Raw genomic sequence first — 14,854 nt, forward strand, 5'->3', positions numbered from 1 at the left:
AAAAAAAAAAAAAAAAAAAAGACTTAGGGTGAAAGGAGACAAGGGGTTTGAGCCGCACAAAAGGATGCGAAAGGCGCTGACAGAAAGTCCCAGAACAGGCAGGAATGCTGCTCCCTGCGGCCCGCACCTTCATAACAGAGCTTCAGGTCACTCTGGATAGAGGCGGTGAGGGACTCATAGATCCTCCTCTTCCTTCTGAGGATGTGGTCCTCCAGGCCCCCGAGGATGGCACTTATCTAGGAAGACAGAGCAACAGAGGCCATTGGTGGCAATTCCTTCAACGGAAGCAGGTCAGGTGTGCCAGTGCCTGGCCACCATTCCCTCCTCCTATGATACCTGGCTGTTTGCCTGTCATCTCCACAACTAGGCTGAGAGCTACTCACACGCAGGAGCTTTGTTCTAAGTATCTCTATAACCCAAGCGCTTCCCCTGGTGCCTGGCACCTACAAACTACTCCATAAGTATTTCCTGAGTTGAACTCAGGCACAGGCAAGGTCCTGGAATGGTCCCTCTCTGGGGGCCAGAGGAGATACAAGCTCTTTCCCTAGCACCGCCATGTAATTTGGGCTGGCACTGGAAGAAAGTGAGTCACAGACAAGAGTCTTGAGGCCTCAAAACTAGAAATTGACCTAAAATTCAACAACAAAAAAATGACTTCTTTAAGCTTCACTGCATTGGATGCTACTTTGTAACACTGGTGAAAACGGTAGGTTAGCGAACATGTTTCCAGCTGATGCAAAGTTTCATACAACTAAAGCTTCTTTAAAGATTCTTCCTGGAAACTGAGCAAACTTTACAACCTTGGTGCGCGCTCTTGGTTGCTTCACAGTGGAGCAAAGGTCTCCTACCTCCTCCAGGCAGTCTTAGGCCCATTGCTCTCCCCATATCCCACTGTGCTCTGTATTTCACAGCACCCCCAAGAGGCCCTCCTAGACCCCAGACACTCCAGGGAATAGGCAGGAACCCACTGGCAACCTACAAAACCAGCCTGGGAAGAAAGCCACGCCCAACCTCACTGCTCTCCTTACTGTATAAGGAACTTACCTCCTGGATCAGGAAATTTTTTTTGTAGCTATCATATTTCCAGCCACTTCGTATCCCAATTTCCATCATTTTCTCCTGCAGGGAGTACTTAAAAGCATCAAGGTGAGGCATCAGAGCCAAACCAGTGGGCTTCCCCGTCCTACAGAAGAAAGTGACAAAGAAGCTTACGAGAATGGTGGCTGCTGTGAGACTGAAACAAACATGAAACTAGCTGTGTCCTTCTGTTCATTTAAGAGAAGGAGGATGAGATCCAACAATTATCAAATCCCTACAACGTGCCAGACACTGTGCTGTGCCAGGCCTTTGACATAAAAACCTATGAAGTTCGTGAGATAATGTCCATTTAACAGGCGAGAAAACTGAGATTCAGAGAGAATTGCTGACGTGTCCAAAGTCAGAGAGTTAGTAAGAGGCAGAGCCAGGCTTGGAATACTGCTTTAACTGGAGAACTCACAGTCTTTCCACGGTCAACATGTGTCCACTTGAAAGGGTGGAACTTGAACTCTTATACCTAAAAGTTGGGTAAGATCTGAGGAGGCGGAAATAAGTTATTCCCCATGGGACAACGTGGGAAGCACAGTGGTTTCAGAATATCCCAGAAATAGGAAGTGAGAGGCTGCAGAGGAGAGAGTACAAGCTTTAAATCCCAGCTCGTGGCTCACGAGTTGGGCGCCACTGGGAAAGTTCCACAATTTTCTGAACCTCAGTTTGCTCAGATGTAAAAAGACAGAAGCCACTGCTTAGAGTTACTGGGAACATCTGATGAGCTAATGCATGCCAAGTACTTAGCACTGGTGCCCGGGACATGTAGCTACTCTCTCTTTGCCACCTGCTGGGCGGGCTACAGCAGAGGGCTGCTACCAGGCTGGGGCGTAGGCAGAGGTTGGAAAGGGAAGCTGGAGGCAGATGGAAGGTCTTGAATGCATTCTAAGGAATTTGAAGTTTAGCCCACAGAATTGTAAACAAAATGGGGGTACAATCGGTGGAATGACATAAACCAAGACATGCTTAAAGAAAGGTGGGGCAAGGCCAGGCGCAGTGGTTCACACCTGTAATCCCAGCACTTTGGGAGACTGAGGCGGTCGGATCATGAGATTAGGAGTTCAAGACCATCCTGGCCAGCATGGTAAAACCCCGTTTCTACTAAAAATACAAAAATTAGCCTGGTATGGTGGCAGGCACCTGTAATCCCAGCTACTCAGGAGGCTGAGGTAGGAGAATAGCTTGACCTGGGAGGTGGAGGTTGCAGTGAGCGGAGATTGTGCCACTGTACTCCAGCCTCGGTGACAGAAGATTCCATCTCAAAAACAAAAGAATAAAAAAAGAAAGGTGGGGCAGGGATGGGGGCTCTGAGCAAGACACAAGCAAAGGCTGGAGAATGGTTCAAGCAGCCACCAGTTGGCAACCATGTGAAATGCCAGCAGGAAGGACAGGGACTGGGGATGGGCAGCTGTACTGGGGACTGGGAGATTCTATTTCTATCAATGGAGTAAAGAATTAGAGGTCAAGGAAGGAGGGAAGGAGGGATCACCAAGGAGGTATACTCCCCACACCCATGTCATGTATGTGAACAGGCAGTGTCAGAAACAGACAGTGTCTTCAGTGCATTCAGGGAACGCTCTGAGGTGGGATGTGGTAGCTCATGCCAGTAATCCCAGCACTTTGGGAGGCCAAGGGGGGATGATCACTTAAGGCCAGGATTTCAAGACTAGCCTGGTCAACATAGCAAGACCCTATCTCTACCAAAAAAAAAAAAAAAAAAATCTATCTGTTAAAAGTTAGCCAGGCAGAATGGCATATGCCTATGGTCCCAGCTACTCAGGAGGCTGAGGTGGGAGGCTTGTCTGAGCCCAGGAGTTCGAGGCTGCAGTGAGCTAGGATTGTGCCATTGCACTCCAGTCTGGGCAACAGAGCAAGACCCTGTCTCATTGTTTTAAAAAGGAAAGAAAGAAAGTTCTAAGGACCATGTATGTTTGATTAATTCCACTCTCTCCAATCAAAATAGCCTGTCCTCGGCTCAGATCCCTAAGAAAATGTATCCCCAGCTGCAAGTGTGAGATATCTGAAAAATAATGGGAATCATAATATTAGTCTGAAGGCAGCATCTCAATCTGTGTCCGGGTCATCATGGGAAATTTTTAAGTAAACCAGACCAAGGACGCTTTTGTGTTTTGCCAAAGACTAAGCTTTCCTCCTCTAGTTACAAGCTACTCTTTATACTTCCAGATACAAATTCTAAATTCTTAAAGACTCTGGCTCAACGTTCTTCTGATGTCTGTTCCTGAAGGGGCAAGACGAAAGATTCTTTACCTAAAAATGCTTGCAAAAACAGGGTCGATCTGGTCGTAGATGGGCTGAGTGAGAGCTTCGTTTAGATCAATTCTCGCCAGAGTCCTGGAGGCATAGATGCCATTTTTCAGGCAAACAGCTTTCAGGGTCTGATGAAAACCTTGGTTTCCTTTACTCCTCTAGAAAATCAACAATAAGTTAGCAGAGTTAGCAGGTATTAACTAGAAGGTCACTGGATTAGAATTGCATTTCCCAGGCCAAAGGTCATTACTAAGAATCACAGGAAAGGGTAGAGACATGCTCTTTAAACAGATGATTAAACTGAACGAGGGGGACAGTGGCCACGCCTCTAGATTGTCTGGGGGGCCCTGCCATGAGCTTCCTAAGTGCCCTGGGCTCACTCTGAGCACAATCCTTCTCAAGCAATTCTGAATGTGCTAATTTACTCATTTGTCCTTGGCCATCAGCTCATTGAGAGCAAGCACAGTGTCTCATTCATCTTTATGTCCCCATACCTGGCAACAACGTAAGTAGTATTTGAGAAATATTTGTTTTTGTTTGTTTGTTTGTTTGTTTTGAGACGGAGTTTTGCTCTCGTTGCCCAGGCTGGAGTAAAATGGCAGGATCTCGGCTCACCACAACCTCTACCTCCCAGGTTCAAGCGATCCTCCTGCCTCAACCTCCCGAACAGCTGGGATTACAGGCACTCACCCCCATGCCTGGCTAATTTTTGTATTTTTAGTAGAGACAGAGTTTCACCATGTTGTCCAGGCTGGTCTCAAACTCTTGACCTTCGGTGATCCACCCACCTCAGCCTCCCAAAGTGCTGGGTTTACAGGCATGAGCCACCAGGCCTGGCCAAGAAATATTTGTTAAATAAGCAATTATTGAATGAATGAATGAATGAATGAATGACAATGTGCTATGATCCAACAGTAAGTATATGCCTTGAATTTTCTAAGGATAGTCCTTAGATTTCATAAACTTTTTGTTGAACTTTTAATGAAATGCAATTTGATTTGTATGTCTTGGCGATATTTTTTCCCAAAGAAATAAATGCACAAATGACAGGAAAGAAAAATATAAAGCTAGAGCTATGAGAGACATTAATCAGTTTCAGCCAGATGGTAATCATTTGTAAAGTGAATAAAAATGTGTTTGCTAAAATTTTAGTAAATGGCTCTGTGATTTTTAATCAATGATATATGTTTTAAGGGAAGGGCCACATAGCATTGTACAACTGGTATAATTCTCTCTTTTTCTCTAATCTTTTTACTTAATATTACAACATGAGAATATCCCCAAATCACTGTAAGTATGCTCCAGGCTGGGCACAGTGGCTCACACTTCTAATCCCAGCACTTTGGGAGGCCGAGGCAGACAGATCATCTGATGTCAGGAGTTCAAGGCCAGCCTGGCCAACATTGAGAAATGCCATCTGTACTAAAAATACAAACATCAGCCAGGTGCGGTGGCAGACGCCTGTAATCCCAGCTACTCAGGAGGCTGTGGCAGGAGAATCGCTTGAACCTGGGAGGCGGAGATTACAGTGAGCTGAGATGGCACCACTGCACTCCAAACTGAGTGACAGAACGAAACTTCATCCCAAAAAAAAGTTCCAAAAACTGCACTAATAACCATTTAATATAGTATCATATGGAAGAAAAATAATTCATTTTACCTCTCTCTTGTTCTTAAACATTTAGGCTATTTTTACTATGTTAAATAATGGTATGATGTTAGTGTATAAATGTCTTCCCAAATTTCTGATCTCAAAGAAACATCAGCTAGGAGTCCCTTGGCCACGCTGGTAGTCACAGAGGAAGAAGTCATTAAAAGGCTGATGGGAGGGGACAGCTGATGGGGTAAAATCCTGGAGACGCCCGCAGATGTCTGCCGTTGCTTGTTCTGCTCACAGCAAACTCTGAGCGGGGTGGTTGCTGCTGCATGCCTTCGTCCTCTCAGCTCCACTTACTCCTGCACTTTGTGTGATCTGGGTTCTTCAATGATGGGATAGACACAGCTCTGTCCAAGGTCACTTCTTTACATATTGCTATGAAACAAATCACCGAACACAGCTGTGCAGTGGCTTAAAAACAAACAGTAAACGCCTGTCATCTCTCTGGGATTCTGTGGGTCAGGATTGGGATGGTCAGGCTGGCCACTCTGGCTCAGGTTTCTCCTGAGGTTTGGTCAGGTGTGGCCGGGGGCGTAGTCATCTGAGTGAGGCTTGAGGATCTGCTTCCAAGGATACCTGGTTGCACGCTGGTGCTGGCTCCTGAGTGAGGCTGGGTGAGGCTGGGTGCTGGCTCTGAGTGATGCTGGATGATCTGCTTCCAAGGATACCTGGCTGCACACTGGTGCTGGCTCCTGGGTGAGGCTGGGTGAGGCCGGGTGCTGGCTCTGAGTGATGCTGGATGATCTGCTTCCAAGGATACCTGGCTGCACGCTGGTGCTGGCTCCTGGGTGAGGCTGAGTGAGGCCGGGTCCTGGCTCTGAGTGATGCTGGAGGATCTGCTTCCAAGGATACCTGGCTGCATGCTGGTGCTGGCTGCTGGGTGAGGCTGGGTGAGGCTGGGTGAGGCTGGGTGAGGCTGGGTGCTGGCTCTGAGTGATGCTGGAGGATCTGCTTCCAAGGATACCTGGCTGCACGCTGGTGCTGGCTCCTGGCCCCAGGCGGGGGCCTTTGCTCTCCATGTGACCTCTGCACACAGTGGCTCAACTTCAGCACACAAAGGCGTCCCCCTGAGAAAGTGACCCAAGCTTCCGTGGCCCTTGATGGCCTAGCCTCAGAAGCCACATACTGTCACCTGTCTAGCATTCTTCTGCTCAGAAATCAGCCCTGATTCAATGTGGGGGAGACTCCATGAGGGCAAAAATACTGGGAGGTGAGGACCCCTGGGGCTACCTTGGTTACTGCCTAGCACAGTCACCAGTGAAACCCGCAAGGCCAAATCCAATGGCCCTGGTTGTTTTTGTTTTATTTTCCCCTTTCAGGAGCATGTGATGTTCTCCTTAACAAACTTTTTTTTTTTTTCCTAAGAGACAGGGCCTCTCTCTGACACTCAGGCTGGAGTGCAGTGGCACAATCATAGCTCACTGCAGCCTCCAACACCTGGGCTCATGAGATCCTCCTGCCTCAGCCTCCTGAGAAGCTGGGACTACAGGGGTATGCCACCAAGCCCCACTTTGTTGTTGTTGTTGTTGTTGTTAGAGATACGGTCTTGATATGCTGCCTAGCTGGTCTTGAACTCCTGGCCTCAGGCAATCCTTCTGCCTCAGCCTCCCAAAGTGCTGGGATTATAGGCATGAGCCACTGCTCTCAGCCTTAACAAACTTTATTGCTCCAGTTTTCTCATTGGAATAAAATAAATTAAGCATTATACTAAAAACAAGCATAAAGATAAGAAAATAGGCATTACACGATTTCTTTCTCCTGGCACCTCTCAGGCTTTGCCTTCTCTGACCCTCCCCTGCCCCTCTTTATTCTTTTGCTTCCTTAACGGGGCCTTTGCATGAGGCGATGTCCTGTCACTGCCTTCCCTCCACTCCTCCTCAAGCCCATTCACTGGTATATGTGCATCAATTCCATGCAAGTGGCAGCCACATCCTCCAGCCCCACCTCTCTCCAGGCTCCAGTTCCACATTTCCATCATTGCATTAGATATTCCACCTCCATAAAACCGTGAGAGCTTTGCTGAGGTTCCTAAGAAAGGTTCTCCAGTCTTCTGAATGCCAGCCTGGAAACAGCCATCCCCCTGCTCGTCTAGACAGCGATTCTCAACTGGGAGTGATTTTGTCACAACTGAAGAGTGGGGGCTGCCACCAGCACCTAGCAGGTGCAGTCCAAGAATGAAATGACCTGCAATTCACAGGACAGCCTCTCACAACAAAGCATGATCTGGTCCCAGCTGTCAATCACACTGATGTTAAAAACCCTCCTCCAGAGCTCATGGTGTTCAGATGTGAGTGCAAGAACAGCTACAGCCATTTTGCCATCATGAGAGAAGCAGCCTGAGAATGGGGCCCACAGAGGTGCTTGATTCAGTTCATCCCCCAGACCCTCTCTTCCTGTGGCTCTCAGGCACATGGGCCAATATAATTCCTCATAGCTAAGAGTGGCTTCAGTTAGGGACTCTGATTTGCAGCCAAAAGATTCCAGCCAGCCACAGCTCCCAACAGAATGTTCTCCCTTCTCTAAACATTTGGAGAACTTTCTGGCTGTCCCGCGGTCCTCACCAGCATGCTACCTTTTATTATAGTTCCCGAATGCTCTCTTAACTCTTCTGACCAGGAATGTATCTTTCTATCCCTGAAATCTAGTAAGAAAAACAGATGGCCGGGCATGGTGGCTCAGGCCTGTAATCCCAGCACTTTGGGAGTCGAGAAGGGCGGATCACGAAGTCAGGAGTTTGAGACCAGCCAGACCAACACGGTGAAACCTCATCTCTACTAAAAATACAAAAAGTAGCCGGGCGTGGTGGTGCGCATCTGTAATCACAGCTACTCAGGAGGCTGAGGCAGAAAAATCACTTGAAGCTGGGAAGTGAAGGTTGCAGTGAGCCGTGATCATGCCACTGCACTCCAGACTGGGTGACAGAATAAGACTCTGTCAGAAAAAAAAAAAAAAAAACAGTTGACTGGTCAGACATTCTCTATACACTGAGTGAATTAGTCAACTCAGCATTATCCCTTTACATGCATTCTTTCAAGTAATCTTTACAGCAATCCTATGACATAGGTACCATGGTCCTCAATTTACACAGAGGAACCTGAGGCACAGAGAGACTGAATAACTTGTCCCTGGTCACACAGCTGGCAGATGGGGAAACTGAGATCCAAATCAGAGCCCACGTGGGATATGCTGCATCTTGGCAAACACACCTTGTATTCCAAAGTCCTTGTTATGTGCAGAAATGAATGAATGAATGCAGCGAGATTTCCTTGTATGGGGATTTACAGATGTTAAACTATGTAGCTGGTTGGCAAGAACAAGTTGCTGCCCTGGTTTTCAGAGAGTTTAGGAGAAGCAGTGGGTGAGTGCAGCAGGGGTTGGGTGTCCAATTATGGAGCTAGGTAGGCCTGGGTTAGTTGTGGAGTCCATACAGGGCCATGGAAAAGGTATTTGGCCTCTCCAAGGCTGAAAAATTAAAATAATAATAAGGGCATTTGCCTCATAGAATGGTTATGAGGATCGGATAACGTGCAGTATCTGGTTCCACAGTCAGCATTTGGCTCGTATTTGCCAACTGAGTGCACGCACACATGTAATACTACACGCATGAATACTTGGCTACCCACACCCAACTGCATGGAACACACTCCAGCTGTCAGCCTCCTGTGTCCACACACGGACACTTTCCCCGGTGGCCCCAGAATCACCCCGACTCATCTCCTCCTTCAATCCTGGTTCTTTCAGCATTTATCCTTGGTCTTGTGCTAGAGGTGTCTCCTCCTTCCCGTTCATCCAGATTGCAGCACATACACCTACTCATCTAGACATTTTTTTTTTAAGATGGAGTCTCACTCTGTTGCCCAGGCTGGACTGCAATGGTGCGATCTCAGCTCACTGGAACCTCTGCCTCTCAGGTTCAAGCGATTCTCCTATCTCAGCCTCCCCATTAGCTGCGATTACAGGCGCCCACCACCACACCTGGCTAGTTTTTGTGTTTTTAATAGAGACTGGGTCTCACCATGTCGGCCAGGCTGGTCTCGAATTCCGGACCTCAGGTGATCCACCCGCCTCAGCCTCCCAAAGTGCTGGGGGTACAGGCATGAGCTACCAGACCCAGCCTCATCTGTACATTTAAATAAGCTTTTACACAAAGCACACAGATAGCAACACCCAGAAGAGGCCATGTGCTAGACAGCCGGTATCATCTATGCACATAGAAAAGCCTCCAGGAAGCTAACCACCCCATCACACTCACCTTTTCACACATTTTCCACTGCTCACATTCCACCTTTCCAAGGCCCATTAAAAACCACAACCACACACCATCCATGCACTTCTCCCAGCATGGGGGACACCAAGTCTTCTTTGCTCCATGAGCAGTGCTGTCCATCACATCTTCCCCTTATTGGATGCTACAAACTGATGTGCACCCTTGAGGTCATATGTGAAGCCCTAACCCCCAGGGTGACTGTGTTTGGAGACAAGGTTGGTAAGGAGGTAATTAAGGTTAAAGGGGTCATAAGGGTGGGGCCCTGATCTGACAGGTGTGGTGTCCCTCTGGGAAGGAAGAGAGATCCCAGGAATGTGTGTGCACAGTGAAGAGGCCACATGAGGACGCAGCAAGAAGAAGGCTGCCTGCCTTCTCCAGAAGAGGAGAGAGGCCTCAGAAGAACTCACCCTGCTGACACCTTGATCTTGGACTTCCAGCCTTCAGAACTCCAGAAAAATCAATGTCTGTGGTTGAGGCCACCCAGTCTGTGGGATTTTGTTATGGCAGCCCAAGCAAACTACAACAATGGGCCTCTTTTTTTACCCCTTAGTTTTAGATAAATACTGCCTTGCACTTACATTTTTTCCCTACAGAAACTCTATACAACTAATTAAGAAATAAAATCACAATTTGTATGCCAAAGGAGAGGTTACAAGATATTTCCTTATTGCGTAAGCTAATGAATACTGACATCAACGCTACATCCTCATTTTCAGAAGAAAACCAGGAATTAAAAAAAAAAAAATGAGTCTAGGATCTTGCCCGGGCTGCAAAGCGGGTGTCTGGTGGAGCTGGTGTTCCAGCCAAGACCCTCAGATCCCAGATTCCTATGCTATCCTTGCTGCACGTGTATCTTCCTGGGTCCTTCCAAGACACACATGAACAATTATTATGCGCAATTTTCACTTGCTCCTACCCTCCTCTAGCTCTTCATCTCTTTTGAAAGGTGGTCACTCACCACCAGGCACGCCCTGAGGATGCAGCGGTAGGAGATCCTGGCGGTTCTGACCCCTTCTCTCAGAGGCTGCTCCATGCAGGCAAAGCACTGTGCGATGGCCTTTTCCAGCAGCTCAACCTTCTCTTCTGTGAATCTCCGCAGGTCACTCACATGCAAGTGTTCATTCTAGGGACAAAGACCACAAAGGCATCAGGCCACCCACTCCCTCAGAGCACCTTCTCCTCAAGCTTGGCTTCCTTTAAGCTTGTCACCAGCGCAAGATTCAGCTTGTCACTCAGAGCTGACCTCTCTTTATTGTCCTCACATGGCCTCCCTCAGTGCACAGAACCCCCTCGGCTTTGTGGGGTTACAGAACAGAACAAATACCTGCCTGGTGTGACTTGTTTCATTTCTTAAAAATCACAGTCTCTGCTTATTCAGCAACTTATTTCAGATGTATAATCCGTCAGGCTATTTGGGGAAGTAGCTATCCACACAGAAATCCAATTGTTATTAAAACAGATTTTTACAATGACATCTGATTCAACAAACATTTCCTTTGACTCTGCACCAAGCAGTTTTTACGGATAATACTTCTCAAATTTTAACGTGCATACAAATCACTAGATCTTAAAATCCGAAATCCAAGGCCCTGGAATTCTGCATTTCTAGCTAGTCCCCAGGTAATGCTGGTCTCCCGGGCTATGGACCACACTTTGCATAGCAAAGCTACACAACCACAAAAATAAATCCATGCTTCCGTCTTCAAAGAACACAGTCTAATCAGGGAGAAAACATACATTCAAATAATACAAGGAAGTGACCACCAGAGAAAGCCTTGACCCCTAGGTGCCTGATAGGGTTTGCTGTGTGCCTACTCAGATATCATTTTGAATCGTAGCTCCTATAATTCCACATGTTGTGGGAGGGACCTGGTGGGAGATAACTGAATTATGGGGTTGGTTTCCCCCATACCATTCTCATGGTAGTGAATGCGTTTCACAAGTTCTGATGGTTTTACAAGGGGAAACCCCCTTTGCTTGGCTCTCATTTCCCTCTTGTCTGCCACCATATAAAACGTGCCTTTTGCCTTCGACCATGATTGTGAGGCCTCCCCAGCCACGAAGAACTGGGAATCCATTTAAACCTCTTTTTCTTGGTTGGGCATGGTGGCTCACCCCTGTAATCCCAGCACTTTGGGAGGCCAAGGCGGGCAGATCAAAAGGTCAGGAGCTCAAGACCAGCCTGGGCAATATGGTGAAACTCCATCTCTACTAAATATACAAAAAATAGCTGGGCATAGTGACAGTCACCTATAGTCCCAGCTACTCAGGAGGCTGAGGCAGGAGAATCACTTGAACCCAGGAGGTGGAGGTTGCAGTGAGCTGAGATTGCGCCATTGCACTCCAGCCTGGGCAACAAGAGCAAGACTCCTTCTCAAAAAACAAAAAACAAACAAACAAAAATTTCTTTTTCTCTGTAAATTACCCAGTCTTGCTTATGTCTACATAAGCAGCATGAAACTGGATGAATACAGTGGCAAACTGGGAACTCGTAGCCTTGTTCCCTGCCTGGGAGCCTCAGTGGACCCCACAGTGTCTGCAGCAGACAGGGCCACACTCCCCAGCTTGGCCCTTAAGGCACTTCATAGCCAGAACTCACCCCACCTTGCCAGCACCACCACCTGTTTGCCCGACATGTCCTGCCAAGTAGCTACCCCTGGACTTGCTGCCATTCCCCAAACATGCTGTCCATCTTGTGCCCTCTGGGCCTTGTTGATTTCATCTTTGTTACTGCAGAGACAAAGCTCAAAAGTCCTTCCCATGAAGCACCTTCCCTGAGTCCCCAGGTAGAAGTGGGGTTCTTTGTCCTGTGCTCCCACCACACTTCCCACAGTCCTGTGCCACAGCGTGTCTCCTGTCATATGACATGTCTCTCTTGTTCCCTATGTCTCCTTCCCTGGATAGGAGCTTGCCAGAGGAACAGGCTACTAGTCATTCATGCTCCTTTATTCCAGGGCACAGCACAGACAGCAAAACCCATAGACACCTGTGGATTGAATGAGTGGCCCAGAGAAACTGCTAGATAATTCAGGCTTTTAAATTCTATTCCAAATAGACAGAAATAGCTCTGAAATTGATGTGTGACCTGCTGTAGGTGATTTAACTTCTCTGGTTCTCAACTGTGTCATCTTTACAGTAAGTGAATTGGGTTGAATCATCCTGAAAACAACCCCCCACTCTGAAACACTGTGAATCTTGGAGTAAGTAAGTTTTAGAGTGTATGGAGGCTGTGTAGCATTTGGTGCACCCTGGGAATTTTCCTCATTCTCACCATTAAGAATTCTACGAGGCATATTTTTCCCCAGGGCATCCTTCAGATTCTTTTGAATTTGTGGTGTCGCCAATGATGAAAATGAAAGAAGAAAGAAGTCATGGAAAGAAAAGCTATGGGCACGATTCTCACAATGCCTCACTCTCAATAAATCTCTGTTGAATAAACAAAAGAATGGTAAGAATGGGAAGAGCTGAGAATATAAGAACAATAAGAAACAGAGAATCTGGCACTCAGTATGAATAAATGTTGACTTCATTTGACATTGAGATGTCATCATCAACTTATTATGGATTCTTAAAAATAATGAGTGCTCCTTTAAAATCACTAACTATTCAAACTCTAAATGTTGGGTTTCAGTGACCATCTTTGAAAAAAATAATCAGTCACACACAAAGTAGATTTGATTTTTCAGAATTCAAAGGAACTCACAATTCTTGCCTTCCAACTTTCTATCAAAGAGCTGAGAGTAAGACCAATATCTAAGGCCAAGGAATTTTGAGCAAAGTTGCCAGCAACTCCCTAACATAGCTATCACAGAAGTGCCAGCCAGCCCCTTGTCCTCTGTTTTCCAGTGCTTGGAGTCTGGCTGCAGAGGTGAATCTGAGCCTCTCTGAATGCTGCACTTCCATATCAGCAAAGAAAAGTATGTGGGGCGAGCACTTCCGGCCTTGATGGCAAAATGCCTTGTCCTTATGTCTGTGAAATACACCAACCACACACAGCCCCAAATCAGATTTATTTTCCATCAGCATTTCCAAAAGCAATCTTGTGCTGTGCAGACAGACAAATTTCACCCTGAAGAACTGTTTGGGGAAGTTGGAAGGTCAAACCCTTCCCCAATGATTTCAGTGGACAAAAGTCAAATAAGAAAATCTCAGATTCCAAGATTTTTGTTTTGTTTTCTTCTTGTACAACTAGACCAAAACAAGCCACAAGAAATATGATTTTAAAAGACTGAATGTTGTTCTACATGCCCCTTTTATGCAGAAGAAAGGCCCCACACCACTAAAGACTTTATACAACCAAAGGCTCTGGGTGGCACTGCTTACTCCCACATGGAAGTCAAATCCCGAGTATTTGCCTCCCTTGCCACCCTGCAGGGTCAGCCTTGGCCCACTTTCCCCATCTTCAGGACCAGCTCCCTGACCACTCACAGAGCCTTATTCATGTTCCTCTGCCCCTTCCCTGTTCCTGTATAACAAGAAGACAAACAACTGTGCACATCTGACGGGTGAAGGCAAGTGTAGAAATAAGCGAAGAGCAACCAGATGACAACAGGCAGAGGCTGTTTATTCAGAGCTCACTACAGCAAGGGATTCAGCCACCATCATTTGAATTTAGCAGATACTCAAAAGCATGTAGAGGAGTGGAAAAGCTTCACGGTGGACAAAAAAGGCTTTAGGGGTGCCCTGATTGGAGGCTATTGGCCTGGGGACACTAGAGATGGGCTGGCTAAAAGCAGAGAGGTCAATGTCATTGGTTAGTCATACCAAACACATTACCTGATTGGTAGTAAGTTGGAAGCAGGGACAGAGATTAGGGAAGTTATTCATCAAGTCCCGGCCATCTAGTGCTGATTGTTACAGTTATTCTTCAGCCTCCTGGGTTGTTATTAGAGATAGCAGTTTGACTTCCTGCAAGTCTGACTTACAGACAGAAGGCTTCCTGGGCTGTTTATTGTAGATAAGAGGTTGGTTTCTGGCAGGCTGCTACACATTGTGGGTCAGAGATTTATTTTTACACATGGTCCAGCCATTGTCTTTGTATATTCTGTCTCTCATAAGGAGACAATACAGCTGGTGACTGATGACAGGAAGAGGATTTTCTCCAACCCCCGCCCCCAAGTCTCTAATTTGGTAGTTTATCCCTCTGATTTTAGGGTTAAAAAGAAATCATCCATAAAAGAGATAAATATATCAATTGCTATGAGAAAAGTAATTGTAACTAGTTTTTCAGAATGCCTGCATTCTTGCCAGGGAAGATAAGTATCAAAACTCTACTGAAAGTCCCTCCTAGCTTCCATCCTCTCACATTATTTTACTGTGCTCCTCTGACCCTGAGATTCTGATAGCACCAGGGCACGCAGGAAATCTAGAGACAGATGGAACATTCTGGGGCTGTATACATAAACACACCTCTCCAGGAAAACCAACAAGTGTCTGCATTCCACTAGAAGCCAGCCAAATCACACCTGCCATCGCTTAAACACATTCTGCCTTGTTCAAGTCTCAGGAGGGATGGAAAATACCTACTATTTTGACATTTTCCTCTCAGTCCATCTGCCTCAGGTAAAATAGTATTT

At 46.7% G+C, this 14,854-nt stretch overlaps 1 protein-coding gene across 1 annotated transcript in view; it reads right to left on the bottom strand.

Moving 5' to 3' along the window:
• NUGGC (nuclear GTPase, germinal center associated) overlaps positions 1-14,854 on the bottom strand; it is a 55,403-nt gene that overhangs the window by 7,516 nt on the left and 33,033 nt on the right. The window contains exons 11-16 of the mRNA XM_017540374.2: positions 13,707-13,743; positions 11,888-12,008; positions 10,237-10,401; positions 3,355-3,512; positions 1,045-1,183; positions 128-236 (exon numbers count right to left, since the gene is read on the bottom strand). Of these exons, the coding sequence (XP_017395863.1) occupies positions 128-236; positions 1,045-1,183; positions 3,355-3,512; positions 10,237-10,401; positions 11,888-12,008; positions 13,707-13,743 (729 nt within the window). The remainder of the gene's footprint in view (positions 1-127; positions 237-1,044; positions 1,184-3,354; positions 3,513-10,236; positions 10,402-11,887; positions 12,009-13,706; positions 13,744-14,854) is intronic.

Source organism: Cebus imitator, unplaced genomic scaffold, assembly GCF_001604975.1.
Source record: "Cebus imitator isolate Cc_AM_T3 unplaced genomic scaffold, Cebus_imitator-1.0 Scaffold125, whole genome shotgun sequence".
Classification (NCBI taxonomy): Eukaryota; Metazoa; Chordata; class Mammalia; order Primates; family Cebidae; genus Cebus; species Cebus imitator.